The sequence below is a fragment of the Electrophorus electricus genome, chromosome 23, assembly GCF_013358815.1.
Source record: "Electrophorus electricus isolate fEleEle1 chromosome 23, fEleEle1.pri, whole genome shotgun sequence".
Lineage (NCBI taxonomy): Eukaryota > Metazoa > Chordata > Actinopteri > Gymnotiformes > Gymnotidae > Electrophorus > Electrophorus electricus.
The window spans coordinates 1884215-1898507 of record NC_049557.1 but is presented as its reverse complement, the minus strand read 5'-3'; the positions used below and the strand labels follow the sequence as shown (position 1 = coordinate 1898507).

At 39.9% G+C, this 14293-nt stretch overlaps 1 protein-coding gene across 3 annotated transcripts; it reads right to left on the bottom strand.

Annotated features, from left to right (window-relative positions):
• Window positions 1-15: 15 nt before the first annotated feature.
• On the bottom strand, window positions 16-13247 carry rnf165b (ring finger protein 165b). 3 transcript variants are annotated; one of them, XM_026999771.2, is made up of 8 exons: window positions 12978-13247; window positions 7286-7589; window positions 6980-7117; window positions 6535-6664; window positions 6009-6113; window positions 4606-4701; window positions 4057-4160; window positions 16-3939 (listed from the first exon to the last, which is right to left on the bottom strand). In XM_026999771.2, the coding sequence occupies exons 1-8, from the start codon at window positions 13036-13038 to the stop codon at window positions 3822-3824; spliced, it is 1056 nt and encodes a 351-aa protein (XP_026855572.1). In that variant the 5' UTR covers window positions 13039-13247; the 3' UTR covers window positions 16-3821. The 3 variants fall into 3 exon arrangements, 2 of the variants coding, with proteins under 2 accessions (XP_026855572.1, XP_026855573.1); XM_026999772.2 differs by having other exon boundaries at window positions 6980-7114; XR_003409950.2 differs by lacking the exons at window positions 16-3939; window positions 4057-4160; window positions 4606-4701; ... (2 more) ...; window positions 6980-7117; window positions 7286-7589 and adding an exon at window positions 9786-10919.
• Window positions 13248-14293: the final 1046 nt, after the last annotated feature.

Here is a 14293-nt window from a genome sequence, read left to right as displayed (position 1 = left end):
TGCTTTTATAAGACAATGAAGGCCAATTTTAAAGCATACATAACTATAATACTGTATTTATATTTAGACAAAAGGCTTATTTTGAAGCATTTTAAACATTTTATTTGAAAAACACATACAAAAAGATCATATACAAGACAAGAAATTAAAAAAGAAAGAACAGTTTGGGTTAAGCTATGCAACTTTTTGCATCATTAGTAATAAATACAGTACAAAATCCACCAAAAGTGAATCTAAGTTTTTTTTTTCTTTTTTACGCAATATACACTTAATCTAGTTATCATACATGATGATCATCGAGCTATTGCTTAAATATTGTCAATACATTTTTTTTTCCTACTTGACTATAAAATATTAATGTCAGAAAACATAGCGCAGTAACAGCGACAGCAGTGTCTTATACAAAGAGAGCAGTTTCCCTTTCACTGGCAGGTTATTCCATATTTTTTACATTTTTTTTTTTCAGCAGCAGAAAAAACATCAGAAAGATTCATGGTAAAATATTTTAACATATCTATCCATTCTCATACGTATATTAAAACCTGAGAAAGACATGCATTATAGAGCTTGTGCTTTAGGATCTACTGTTCATTCTGTTTGCAAAACATAATTCTATTGCTGTATGTCCAAAATCATCAAAGGTGATTGAGCAAAGAAGAAACACCTCGAGGCTGGTGAAAGAAGTCCTACAAGATGGCATGTCTTCACAAGTATCATTCTGTCTGCCATATCAGGTGTACACAAATTAGTACGGGAGCCCATGTGTCAGTTAATGAAATCTGGAAATAACTCGTGTCTAGTGGTCTGTGTCAAAATAACATCTGACACACACACGATCAAGGAGTAAAGCATTCTCTCATCTTCATCCAAATTATATCCAAATATCAATCTACCACGTTGTATTAAAGTTGCACCTTTAAAAATATCAGTGGCTTTAGTTCAAAGTAAAATGTAACCTTTTTTTCTGGGGGAAGGTCAAATAATTCTGAATTTTGTCCATTTCCTCATCTAAAGGTAACAACGTAAAGAAATATTTAATAGTAATAATGGCCATTTTAAACTAGTTAGTGGTTCATGCATCTTCCGAGTTATTTAGCTCCAGATCCTGTTACTAGGTAACAAATGGGGGGGTGGGGTGGGGACTCATGGTGTAATCATAAACAAGAGAGTAAATTCATGTGACCAGTCTCTGTGTAATATAATTCCAGCTAACGTATAGCATTAGGATGGCTTGAACAAACGGCTAATCACAGTACATCTCACTTTGCACTAAGCTGTGTTGTAATTCAAATCTTTTTCTTCTTCTGTTAGACCACTAACCAAAGTTAGAAGACTCAAAATAAAGACAAAGTATGGTGCACATTTTTCAAATGCCAGTGAGAGGGTAGCCAAGCTGAGAGTGCAAAATAGGAGATGCATGCAAAACCTTTCCAGTCTATAGCAGTTTGTCTATTAGATCACAGCTGATGAATTCTTTGAAATTGCATTATGGGATGTAACCAAATCCACATCAACACACACTAACACATTTCAGTACATCCTTTTGATTTTTTTCTTGTTTTGTCTTTTTCTCCCTTAAAGTACATATGCATGCAAAGCACTCCCATTAAATTATGCACAATGAGGTATTTATACATGTTATGTCTATGGAAATAAATAAGATTAAATTGCTAAACTAAATCAAAACTTAAATATGCACCCATAGTAGCTAAGGTTAGTCATAAATTATGATTGTTAAATACTTAAGGCATTTTGACGCACAACATCCTGTGTAAATTATAGAATGCTGGACACAGGAAATGAGAAAAGATTGCTCTGTACCCTCCAAAATAAAATGTACACTGTCACAAAAGGAAGCTCGACAGACACACACAAAAAGTCCACGGGTTATAAACACTAAATTCTTACTGCGACAATAGTAGTAGTAATAATAATAATAATAATGCCAATTTCATCATGGAACTGAAATCTGAACCTTTCCACTTCTTGGCTATTTTTGAGCACAATTTACCAGAACCCTCATAATTGACACCTGGGAAAGTTGGAGAACAAAGCAAGCAGACTGTACTGATGCAATGAATCATGGCGTTTCAGTACACTATCGACTAATCGCGTTCGGAAATGCTACCGAGCCACAGAGTCCCACACATTTAAGAGCGCGCCGCGAGGATTCCAAGGACGCAAACGGAGCGACTCGAGCCGAGCCGACGCCGCCCGTCTGACTACACTACTGTGTGTGGAAAGGGTACAGCCTACAGTAAACGCGTGGGCGCGGCGTACACATCTTAGCACTGTTCAAATAGACAGGTCGCTGAGTGCAAACACATAAGCAGGGACGAGAGAAAATTTTCACAAATAACAATCGAAGTCAGGCAACCTCATAATATAGTGCATTTACAAAAAATAACAACTAGCTACATTAAGACAACAATAAATATTATTCCAGCATTGCAGCTACTTATTTGAAATGGAGAGAAGCTGAACCAGCCTCACAGCAAGGTTGGTATAATCATCAGTAACAAGGGGGAAAAAAACGAACAAAGAACAGAAAGAATGAAAGCAATTAACTCAAATTACAGCTTAGAAAAGTTATGTTTGGTATCTATGAATCAATGGCTTTTCTCCCTTTTCATCTCATCCAGACATGGCATGGCAACTGGTTTCGTGCACAATATGACGTTAGAGCTGCTTTCGAGTACTCTACATACACCACACGTCCAAGCGATACCACACTTACACTGCTAATGGAAACACTGAGAAGTAGGCTGTTGCGATTAGAATGTGTGCTTGTCCTACAGGCATTAGGGTATACGATACACTCTTGGTTACTTCAGTGACAAATTGAGAACACAGTGTCTTCAGATTTAGTAAGAGAGCTCTCATGCATGAACTGTCCTTCCTTCCATTATGTTTCCGTAAAAAAAAAAAAAAAAAAAAAAGAAACCAACACAAAACAAAAAAAAGCCCTGGCCTCTCACAGAACATGCATTTTGAGGATACTTTTCTAAGCATGGAGAGTTCACAAGCACAAATACATACTGTCACAGCTTATATCAAGCCTGGCCTTGCTGTTACCATAGTTACAGAAAGTACATTAAGCATCACTTCTGATAATTACAGTCAAGGATAGTTTGTTAGTATCATTTCGTACAGTTGGATTACTTGACTTGTGAGAACAAAGTTATCCTTACATGTTTCCTACTAAGATTTTGTTTGAAATCCATTTTACTTTCCAATCTACCCTTTACATTTCAACAATAACGTGCCACGCACGCTGACTGTTCCCACGTAGTACTCGTGTAGAGTACTCGGAGTTGATATGCTACACCATAGAAGAGTGCAGAACATCAGAAATACGTGACTGACTACTTCTAACATTCGGAAATTTGGAAGCTTCTTAATGCTTATGTTATAATGTGAGATCCATTATCGGGTGAGACATCATGAGAGAGGAAAAGCTTTAGGTTATCTGCAGTCAAGACCATCCAGGAGATGCGCTTACTGTCCTAAACACACAGAAGGTGCATGCAAGGGACTTTTACAGGATCCATCTTAACGACAGATGCGGCAAAATCCCAAGACCCATTGAAACCTGCCTTGGATGCTCGTACAGATCTGAATGCTCGTCTCCATGAATCATCCAACCCCTTCCTGTTTTGCTCACTTCCCTGTTCGTCTTTAAATCCTACCTGCTTCACGTCTTCGCTTGGCTCAGAAGGCAAGGTCAAAGGTGAGAGGTGATGGAGAGACAGACATTTGGCAAAGTACCCAAAATGGGAAAGGGAGAAAGGGCAGGGTTTTCACCAACGCTACATAAGACATCAGCTGTCTGGTGTCAGCTGGGTCTCAATGTCCACCCTGCAAATGGGACACTTCTTATTGGTTGCCAGCCACTGGTCCACACAGGCCTGATGGAAGAGATGCATGCAGGGTAATCTCCTGAAATAAAAAAAACAAAAACGTTAGCTTCAACTGAGCTTAAGTAATAAGCATCGGTTATATTAGCTTTAAACAAATGTGAGCTGCGCAATGAAACCTATGAAACTGCCTCACTACCTCACGTCCTCTCCATCCTCGAGCATTGACAGACATATTGTACACTTCTCATCTGTGTCCAACTCATCCTCATCCATCCCCATTTTCACTTCCAGTGGTCTTCTCTAGAGAGGGAGCACAGAAATAAACATAAAAGAACACAATTCAGCAAAGCATGTTAGGTGCATGCACATGACTGAAGCAAACTTTTCACAGTGATATCAGTGATCAAGCTGCATGTTTTATCAATCAACAATATTTCATCTGAAAACCTGAGAACTCTGAAAGAAGCCTCAATATATTAAATCATTAAATCCAAGAATATAATCAAGATTTCCTTTTACATATTTAGGTTTAATTTTATATATCGTGGTTTCATTCAATACTTTCAGGTGTGCCTTTAAAATGCTTAGGTTTCGATAAACATTCTCCACTTTTCATTCCACATATATTTACATTTCATTCAATATTCTGAGATTTTAAATTTCATATATTCAGGTCTTCATATTACATATTCAGGTTCCATTTCAATATTCTTAGGCTTTCATTTTGTTGTCTAGCTATGTTCACCTTTTTGTACTTATGAGGAAACGTAAATCTCTCAATCGTTGTCTGCACAGCCCCTCGGTTCACATTACCGAGCCTGTCTTCCAGCTGTAAGAGTTCCTGGGATTAAAACACATGCATTTGGACTGTCAAAGTGTAGTCATACTTTCTCAATGTTTAAAGACCTCCTCCAGTTAACATGTTTGTGTTGTGGTTTTTATATGCTAGAAGTCAAGTCATGGGTGAAATGAGTATTCACCACCATGGCTAAGCATTTTGTCACTGGAAGTGCAAGGTACTAATGACAGGTGGTATCAAAAACATGGATTCACACAACCAAAGCTTCATACATCACAAATCTAAGGAACGAATCCAGCGCACTTGTAGTATGGAGCTTTCCGTATCATTAGCATAAAGCTACGATAAAACGAGGGGTATCTGAGGAGAAGCCAGGTGTAGTATCGTATTTTGCTAGTTATCACCAAGTTCAAAATTATGGCAGAGAGGTGTTCTGCTTTCAGTTACAAAGCTGCAAAAAGAGAAAATAAACCTTCATGCATTTCCAAAGGACCTAAAAAAAAAATCAGAGAGAAATCATTGCAGTTTATTTGGAAAAATAATGTAAAAGTTAGCCAATTCAACTGCACATGGCACACAGAGAAAGCTGCTTTCTGGATACTTCTCCCACATGCCGTCATATGTATAATTTGTGGTCAAGAAGTGGCCAATATTAGCACATTCTGGAAAGACAACAGGTAATTCCATATTATACGACATGGGCATGAGTTTATTTTGAAAAATATTTTTTCAATGGGGAATTCTAAGCATATCATCTGTTATTCTTTTAAAATATAGGCTACATATCATCATGCGCCGTCACTGTTAATATACTCCTGTATACAGCTGTGCGCAGAGCTGGCAATTGGGACCACGCTTGTCTAATATTAACAATGTATTATTAGCTGTCTGATGACAGTCAGGCTAAAGACTCATATTATTACCATTATGTTTGTAAAGAGCAATACATAAGACACATTACCATGCTGATACATTGACTTGCAGGTGGCCCTGTACGGCTCACTCTTCTTCTGAGACGGTTTCCATTTCAAACATGCATGACTGAATTCCTCCAATATTGCCACTTGCCATTACATAGCATACAATAGCTAGCAATACCGAAAACAAGCAGTTTTGTGTGTTCATTGAGCAAAGTTGAAGGTGAGCAGGTAATTTCATACTGCAGGCAAATGGCAGAGGAATAGGCAGAAAGTATTTTCATATTCATAGATCCACATGTATTGAATGAAGGCAAAGGTGTAGAGTTACATCCAAGTCACTTTTTAGGGCATTTGGGGAATGTTCTTGGAAATAATTTCTAAAGGAACATTTAGTCAGGGTGGGTGAATCAGGATGGGATTTGACAGTACCTCATAACTTTCCCGCACAGCGGTGGCATGGCGAGATGGATTGAGACCTTGCAGGGTCAACAGATGCAACTGTGGATAGGGGTAGTTTCTGATCTCATGGACAACCTGTAAAAGACAAACACCAAATCCACCACAAACCTCACTCCAGCCAATTACCAATGTATTTCTTGGGATTTTAAATAACTGTTCACATGAGATTGATCTAATCTTCTCTCCAGTTAAAGATTAATATAATATTAGGGGACCACTTTACATTTACCTGACGCTTTTATCCAAATCGACTTACAATTATGACTGAACGCAACTTGAGCAATTGTGGGTTGAGGGCCTTGCTCAGCGGCACAACAGTGGCAACTTGGTGTTGGTGGGGCTTGAATCGGCAACCTTCCCATTACTAGTCAAGTACCTTAACCGCTCAGCTACCACACCCAAATAGCACTCTCAATGAATGTTTTTCTGAAACGTTAGTGAATCATCCACAGGAAGGCTGCTTCGACCCATGGGAGACTGGCTGTGGAGGACGTACCACTTGTGCGGGGGATGCATTCCTGTGGAAGTGGCTTATCCTGGGAGAGGACAGGTAGTGCGGATAGTGCTGTGGGAGCTGGGGGACGTGGTACTGCGGATGAGACAGCCCTGGATCCACACTCAAGTCCCTGAGAAGACAGGCACGGACTTGTTTAGACACTCCATATCGCATTTGACCCGAGAGGGCTCCTCCGTTCTGTTAACTGCACAGACCCACCGAGTTTCATTAAAGCAGTTACTAAACAAATACAAGGTAGCACTGAAACAATACACATATATATCCTTCAATGCTATTGTACTTCACATGACCACTAATCTAATATTTATGAGAAAAACAATAATTCACTCCAGAAAGCCTTTAAAAAAAATCTCAAGACAAAAGGGCGGACAATATGACAAGCTGGGTCATTTTTCTGAAATGACTGACCAGGAAAAGAAATTACCAGTCTGTTCCTTCAGCAAGGTACCGTGGCTGCTGAGGTGCAGGTGGGGGAGGTGGAGGAACGTGGATGGAGGGGGCATATTCGTAAGGTGCACGAAGGGTTTGGGGATGGTGGGCTGTTCTATCTTGGGTATGTCTGCTTGAAAAAAAAACCAAAAAGGGACACCAGCCAATCAAAACGCATCTTTGCACTTATAGTTCTTTTCTATCTGGTCACAGTTTGAGAGTCCGCATCCGTATTTCTTGAGGTTAAAATCTAGACATTTAAATGTAAGTTTTTAGCAGTGGATGTGGCAGTAGGACATACCTGGGCTGTGGAAGAATCCTCCTGTGCTGTGCCTCCAGAATCTGCTGCTGGATGAGGTATTGCTGGTGTAAAGCCTGAGGTAGGAAGGGGGGGGCTTGGATGTCCTGGAACTGCGGCATGTGGCCGAGGGGCGGGTGTAGCGGGGCGGCTGGCTGGTGTGCAGGGGCGAGGTGCGGGTTCATCCCCGTCTGAGATTGTCCTGGGTGGGGCATTGGGAAGTCGACGGGGATCTGGGCCTGGGGGCCTACGTGGAAATGCCGGCAAGAGGTAGCATGGCTATGCTGATGCCTGCTAAACTGAGATCCTGCAAGAACAACGACACCGCATCAAATGACGCCAGGCACAGACAGGCTGATCTTCAGGTGAACGTGCGAACCCTGGTTCTCAACTGCCCTGAGCTCCGCAGGTTTCCCTTAGCTCTCTAAATATCCATGATCAGTAATGGAAATGATGAAGAATGCAGGGTGAAGCAGAGTGCTCTATGTAGATTTTACTGCCATGAAATACCACCAGCGCTGACTGGCAGCAGTGCGTGCAGTTGGCTTTCGCTTCTCAGGGTTACTTCTCACCTCTCGGCAGCTGACACTTCAGCGACAGATGTGTGCAAGCTTACTATTATTTACTGACTATTCCAAGCAGCTAACCGCGCCTCTCAGAGCGAGCTCCTTGGCCAGCTGATGGAGTCCACACCTGCCGCTTCAAGGGCTGCGCTAAATCTATAGGCTTTGGCTCAGATGAATGATTCACCAAGTCTTCACAAGGTGGCTCCTACAGTTGTGGTGGCAAAGCATGCAGTAGATGTTAAAGGGAGAAGGGAGAAAAAAAAACAAACAAACAAACAAACAAAAAACCTCTCACAGAAAAAAAAACAGACCTCTCATTTCACATTAGCACGCTATAATGTCTATTAGCATGTGTTAAGGAAATCTTAAAATTAGAAATTAAGGAATTTAGAATGGTTATAGTGAGAATTATTTAAAACTGTCCTGGACCTGTGTGGGTGCGGTAAAGAAAAGAAGTAAATGCTAAACTTGGGAGGTGGGGGGAAAAAAAAAACATTAAATTAGTAAATAACATCAAGAATTAAGTCTACAGCTGAATATCACTAATCTTATGCATCTCTAGACATTTCCCATGAAGATATAAAAAGGGTGAACCTAACATGCATGAATAATCTACACAAAAACAAGTGTGATGCTCAAACAAAATGATAATCATCAGTCTCTGGCTCCACACTCGGGCAGCTTCTTGTGAATTCCAAAGACGTTTTCTCTCTATTTTTGAGGAAAACTGTGACTTTCGGAAAGAGACGCGTCCTGTCTTCAGAAAATGGCATCAACACATTCTACACACACTCCCTGGGGCTTTCAGGTCATGGCAAACCTTTGTTCTGTTCCAGCTTCCAACACACTTGTGTCAGGGAATCTAGGGCTGTAAGGCACCGATTACCTGTTTCACCTGTGCTGAGAAATAGAAAAGGTGGAGCCGCCAGGGTACGAACTGTGACCGGATTGTGAACCTCAGCTACTTCAAAAATAATTCTGGCAATTTAACAGTTAGCACAACAAATGCTAACACTAAAACGAATATTAGTTGTTAGTGAATAAGCATTACTAAAAACACAGTAAGACTTCTGTCATCAAATTGCTCAGTACACAATGACATGGAATACTGGTCCTAAAATCAGAGACCTACTAAATGTGTGAAACCTTTGCTTTGACATTTCTTTTTCAATGCATTATATCAAATCCTGGGTCTAGGGCAATTAATGATTTTTATGTCAAAACCCTAACTACTGACAAATTAAAATTCTACATAAAGACACCTGGTTACATCTTAAATATTTCTGTTAAAAATGGCTTAAAATACGAGAGAGAGAAGCTATCCTGTTGACTTATTACAAGTTAAACATTCACTGGCATGAAGGTCAAACTACAGTAATTTTGGCAGGGAAAAAGCAGAGGCATCATCAGTGAAGGATATACTATGAATGTGCTGTATATACGTGCAATGAATTCCACCCACTGCCAGAATGTCGTCCAAGTGTTAGTGGGGAAAAAGGATCAATCACAGAGATGGAATGTTTGGATACCTCCACACACCACAGAAGAGGGACATCTACATTGCATCGGGATCATTTACTGAAACAAGACTTAAAGGTGCAGTTCTAAAATTTGCATTGCAATCACTTTATAAAACATGGGTTCTGCAAATTTCCAAACCCTCAGTCATTATGGTACACATTGAAGGCAGTACTTAATTCTGCCCGACAGCTTTAAAACATTGTAACATCTAGCACAGTATGTTCTGAATAATCTAAGGGATGACTGGGGTCATCACACTGCACCTTCAAGTGCCTAAATAATCAACATAAATGACCACATATAAACTCATTGAGGCCTCATGATGAAAAAGCAAGGAAATCAATCTCTCTGTCACAGCAGGAGGGAGGAGGTGGGGGGAGACAATAAATGGAAGTCAGCAAGAAGCACACTGGAGGTTAGGAAAAATACTATATTCTTTATTGAAAAATATTAGTATAGGTGGATCTGTGTCATAATAATAACTCCATGCAACAAATAAAACAACATTGACCAAAGGCAAGGCCCACCATGCTCCGTACAGGGTTAACAGAACAAAAGCAGCATCCAATGAGCAGATGTGTTGGCTACAGCACATTACAGTACAGCAGGGTACATCTTTACTACAGAAAGATTACATTGGAGTCTAATCAATGTAGAATAAAATAATATGAATAATGTGATTCATGCATTGAAGTCTATTACCAGAACAAAAGGTAGAGAAACCACAACCAAACAATAGGCTAGACATTTCCACTCCAATAGAGGATATCTGCAGCAGTGCAGGAAATAAACATCCCTGTGAACTGGATAGCATTTTGGAAATTATTCGTGCAGAGATTGGGTAAAGTGATTAATCAGAGTGATTTTTTGGCTGGCATTTTTGACAGGCCTTAATTAGGCTGTACCCAAAAACCATGTGGCCCTTATCCAAGTGATCAATACAGGTGCAGTGCAACAAACTTGTGTGGGCTTTCTGGTCATTGCTACCAATTAGTGACATTTATTTAAAACTTTGTATCTCTCTAAAACTATGAAAAGAGGAAAAAACAAATTTTAAAAGATCAAAAATAAACAAACAAACAAATAAATAAAAATAAATAAACAAAAGAGCCCACACATGGGAGACGGGTACAATGCACCTTCATGTGTGCGAAGCGAGCCGTGCCTTTTTGTTTCACGTAATGTTAACAGCAAAATGCATCCACTTTACAGGAATTTACACATGTTTACTACCAAGGCTGGATGGGGGGTACATGAGTCACTTCTCTAATGCTACTTATATGGGTTAACTATGTCAACTTAACATAGAAGACATCTTATCTAAATGTGTTAGCTATTTTAGTCTTTAACATAAGGGAGTACAGTCTTTGGTGTTTAAATACCAATGTCGTCTTCTGATGGAAAGAGGAAATGAAGAAGGGGGATCACAAAACAGCTAAATGCAGAGAACAGGCAGAGGCCACACCACACAGCAGCAGATGATCATTAGCTACACAATGGAGGGGGACGACAAAGATCTGATAATGCAGAATGTAGAGCCAGCCTCGATACTATGAGACAGGAAATAAGAACAGAAATAAAAGCACAATGAAATCTTTGATGCCACTCCATGGAAATCAGTGCCACGCTAGCTTAGTTAACTGGCTAGCTACATTCACTCAGCTAGCTAGTCAGCCGGGCAGCTAGTAGACAATATGAGCAAGCTAAGCACAGTTAGCTAGCTAGCTAGGTAAGCCAGCTTGGTTGGCGGAAACCTCCCCTACAGCTAGAGAGAAGTGGCAACGAGAGAACCGTGGTTAAATGTCAGCGAATGATATCAGTGTATAGTATGCAAGTATGTAATTAGAAGATGAAATCACCAATTGCTACATTTCGAGGAAATTGATCTTCTCTGATATTTGAGGGCTACCTAAGGTCTGCAGGATTTGATGTAAATAACGTTACTAGCTAATTACCTAGGTGATAATCCCTAGTTACTTCGCTAGGCTAGATAACCGAGGTGATAATCCCTAGTTCCTTTACTAGGATAGGTAACCCAGGTGATAATCCCTAGTTCCTTCTCTAGGTTAGGTAACCTAGATGATAATCCCTAGTTCCTTCGCTAGGTTAGGTAACCTAGATGATAATCCCTAGTTCCTTCGCTAGGTTAGGTAACCTAGATGATAATCCCTAGTTCCTTCGCTAGGTTAGGTAACCTAGATGATAATCCCTAGTTCCTTCGCTAGGTTAGGTAACCTAGATGATAATCCCTAGTTCCTTCGCTAGGTTAGGTAACCTAGATGATAATCCCTAGTTCCTTCGCTAGGTTAGGTAACCTAGATGATAATCCCTAGTTCCTTCGCTAGGTTAGGTAACCTAGATGATAATCCCTAGTTCCTTCGCTAGGTTAGGTAACCTAGGTGATAATCCCTAGTTCCTTCGCTAGGTTAGGTAACCTAGGTGATAATCCCTAGTTCCTTCGCTAGGATAGGTAACCTAGATGATAATCCCTAGTTCCTTCGCTAGGTTAGGTAACCTAGGTGATAATCCCTAGTTCCTTCGCTAGGTTAGGTAACCTAGGTGATAATCCCTAGTTCCTTCGCTAGGTTAGGTAACCTAGATGATAATCCCTAGTTCCTTCGCTAGGTTAGGTAACCTAGATGATAATCCCTAGTTCCTTCGCTAGGTTAGGTAACCTAGATGATAATCCCTAGTTCCTTCGCTAGGTTAGGTAACCTAGATGATAATCCCTAGTTCCTTCGCTAGGTTAGGTAACCTAGATGATAATCCCTAGTTCCTTCGCTAGGTTAGGTAACCTAGGTGATAATCCCTAGTTCCTTCGCTAGGATAGGTAATCTAGGTGATAATCCCTAGTTACTTCGCTAGGTTAGATAACCTAGATAATAATCCCTAGTTACTTCGCTAGCTCTCACCTTCCAGAGTATACCAGAATGCTCAGAGGACAAAACGGGACTTGCACATTTTAATCGCTCGTGATTTATGGCCCACGCTCTATTAACGGCAACTGTACATTTTGTCTGCTGGTACAAATGCGCTAACTAGGTTAGCTAGCTGCTGTAAACCAGAGTTAACCCGCTAACGCAAACATTAGCCGCTTTGGGCCTTCACTGTGGATTAACAACTCTAGTGAGCCACGTACGGACTCACACCGGGGACCGTTGGGACAAATCACCACACCGCCACGTTAGACGTTAAAAAAACCCCGATAGCACAAGCAAGATCTCCAATATCCCACGTTTGTGACATATGTAGTAACGACACTCCACTGGCTAGGTGAAAACGGCTGCTAGCTGGCTAGCCAACGGTTTAGCTTGCCCTCAGCAGAAATAAATCATGCCACGATTACTCCAAACCCACTTCGCACAGCTCGCTTGCTTGCTAGCTAGCAAGAAGAAGCTGAAAATTAATCAAATTTGGTTATCACTAGCTTACGAATCGATCATAATATTAACAAAGGCCGATTATTATTTTTTTTTTTATTTAGTAGCTAGCTAGGAAGTTACGTGCTTGTCGCTAGCTACATTAGCAAGCAAGGGCTATTTCTTCAGGAGGATTTTTGTACGTTGACGTTACTCTTGTAATTCAAGGAGGATAAATGTGATAAATACCTCTATTCCGTACCGAGCCAAAAACAGGAAGAACCAGGTATCCAACATGTACTAACACCATTTTGAATTCTTCTTAGCGTTTAACAGTCTTTAGACAGATGGCTCAAAATTGCTGTTCAGTACAAAAAAAATAAAATAAAAATAAATAAATAAAAAAAATTGTACAAATTCTAACGTTACATTCAGGCCGACCATGCAGTTGCCTTGAGGACAAAGACGGAGCAGCAGACCGCTGTATGATGAGCACAAAGATTTGACATGAAGGTGTCGCTACTTTAAGTCACCACCAGGGGCGCCACTGGCCACAAAGCACACGCCTACACTACAGACTACGCCTGCCCTCTTTAAATAAACGAGTATAGACTTTTCAAGCAAAAGTTTTATACTAGAAGCATCTCCAGTGTGTGTGTGTGTGTGTGTGTGTGTGTGTGTGTGTGTGTGTGTGTGTAAACCTTTGTGCGCAAATGTCATAATTTTAGATCCTGAACCTAAGTTCTCCAAAATAAAATTATGAAATGAAAGACCAAAATTAAAGATAAAATTCAAAAGTTCATTTGAATAGTTTGTTTCCTCTTGCACCTAATGTAGTAAAACGGGCAATGACATTGGTGTCCAAGTGTCCTTTATTTTAATCATACAGCAAAGAATTACTGTGTTTTTGCGATCGCAAGAGCAATCCAGTCTCAGTTGTAGCAAAGCAGCCTCACACGATTACATTTCCACCATCATGTTTTACAGTAAGATACTGATTTGTGGTTGTATTGTTTGATATGTAGTGTCTCCAAATATATTGCTGTAGCCTACATTTACCAAAAGGTCCAACCTCTTTCCACCCAACATTGGTCTGGATTGATAAAACATTAATTAACATTGGTCTGGACTTTAGTTTGAGAAAGGTGTTATATAAATGCAACTAATAATAATAATATTAACAATAATAATAATAATAATAATAATAATACTAATATTAAAGCCCTTTTTAACCCCTTTCAAGGTCCTCTTTGGGTGGCCATATTGTGCCACATTGTACATATTTTCATCCATTTTTTGTTACTATTTCTTATATAAGACTCAGAATAAGAGCTGTTTAGGAATAAAATCCAGGTAATTCAAAGGATTCAAAAATATTTATTTGCAGCTGTATACATGTGAAGAATGTATTCATATGGCCTTTGTAAATAGCCCATTTATATTTTATGTATTCTGTCCTTAAATTCTGTTAGTGTTTTATTTGAGCAGACAGTTGCAAAGCATTTTGCTGCTAGTTGTATTGTATATGACTACGTATGTGACAAATTTTGATTTGATTTGACAAG

Bases quoted from the DNA above. Each gene is read 5' to 3' on its own strand.
- rnf165b (XM_026999771.2), bottom strand. From the start codon at position 13,038: ATGGTGTTAGTACATGTTGGATACCTGGTTCTTCCTGTTTTTGGCTCG. The intron at 7,118-7,285 runs GTATGTCCTACT...TTTTTTTTCAAG, and splicing joins AGGATTCTTCCACAGCCCAG to CAGACATACCCAAGATAGAA. The intron at 6,665-6,979 runs GTAATTTCTTTT...CTGTCTTCTCAG, and splicing joins CTTGCTGAAGGAACAGACTG to GGACTTGAGTGTGGATCCAG.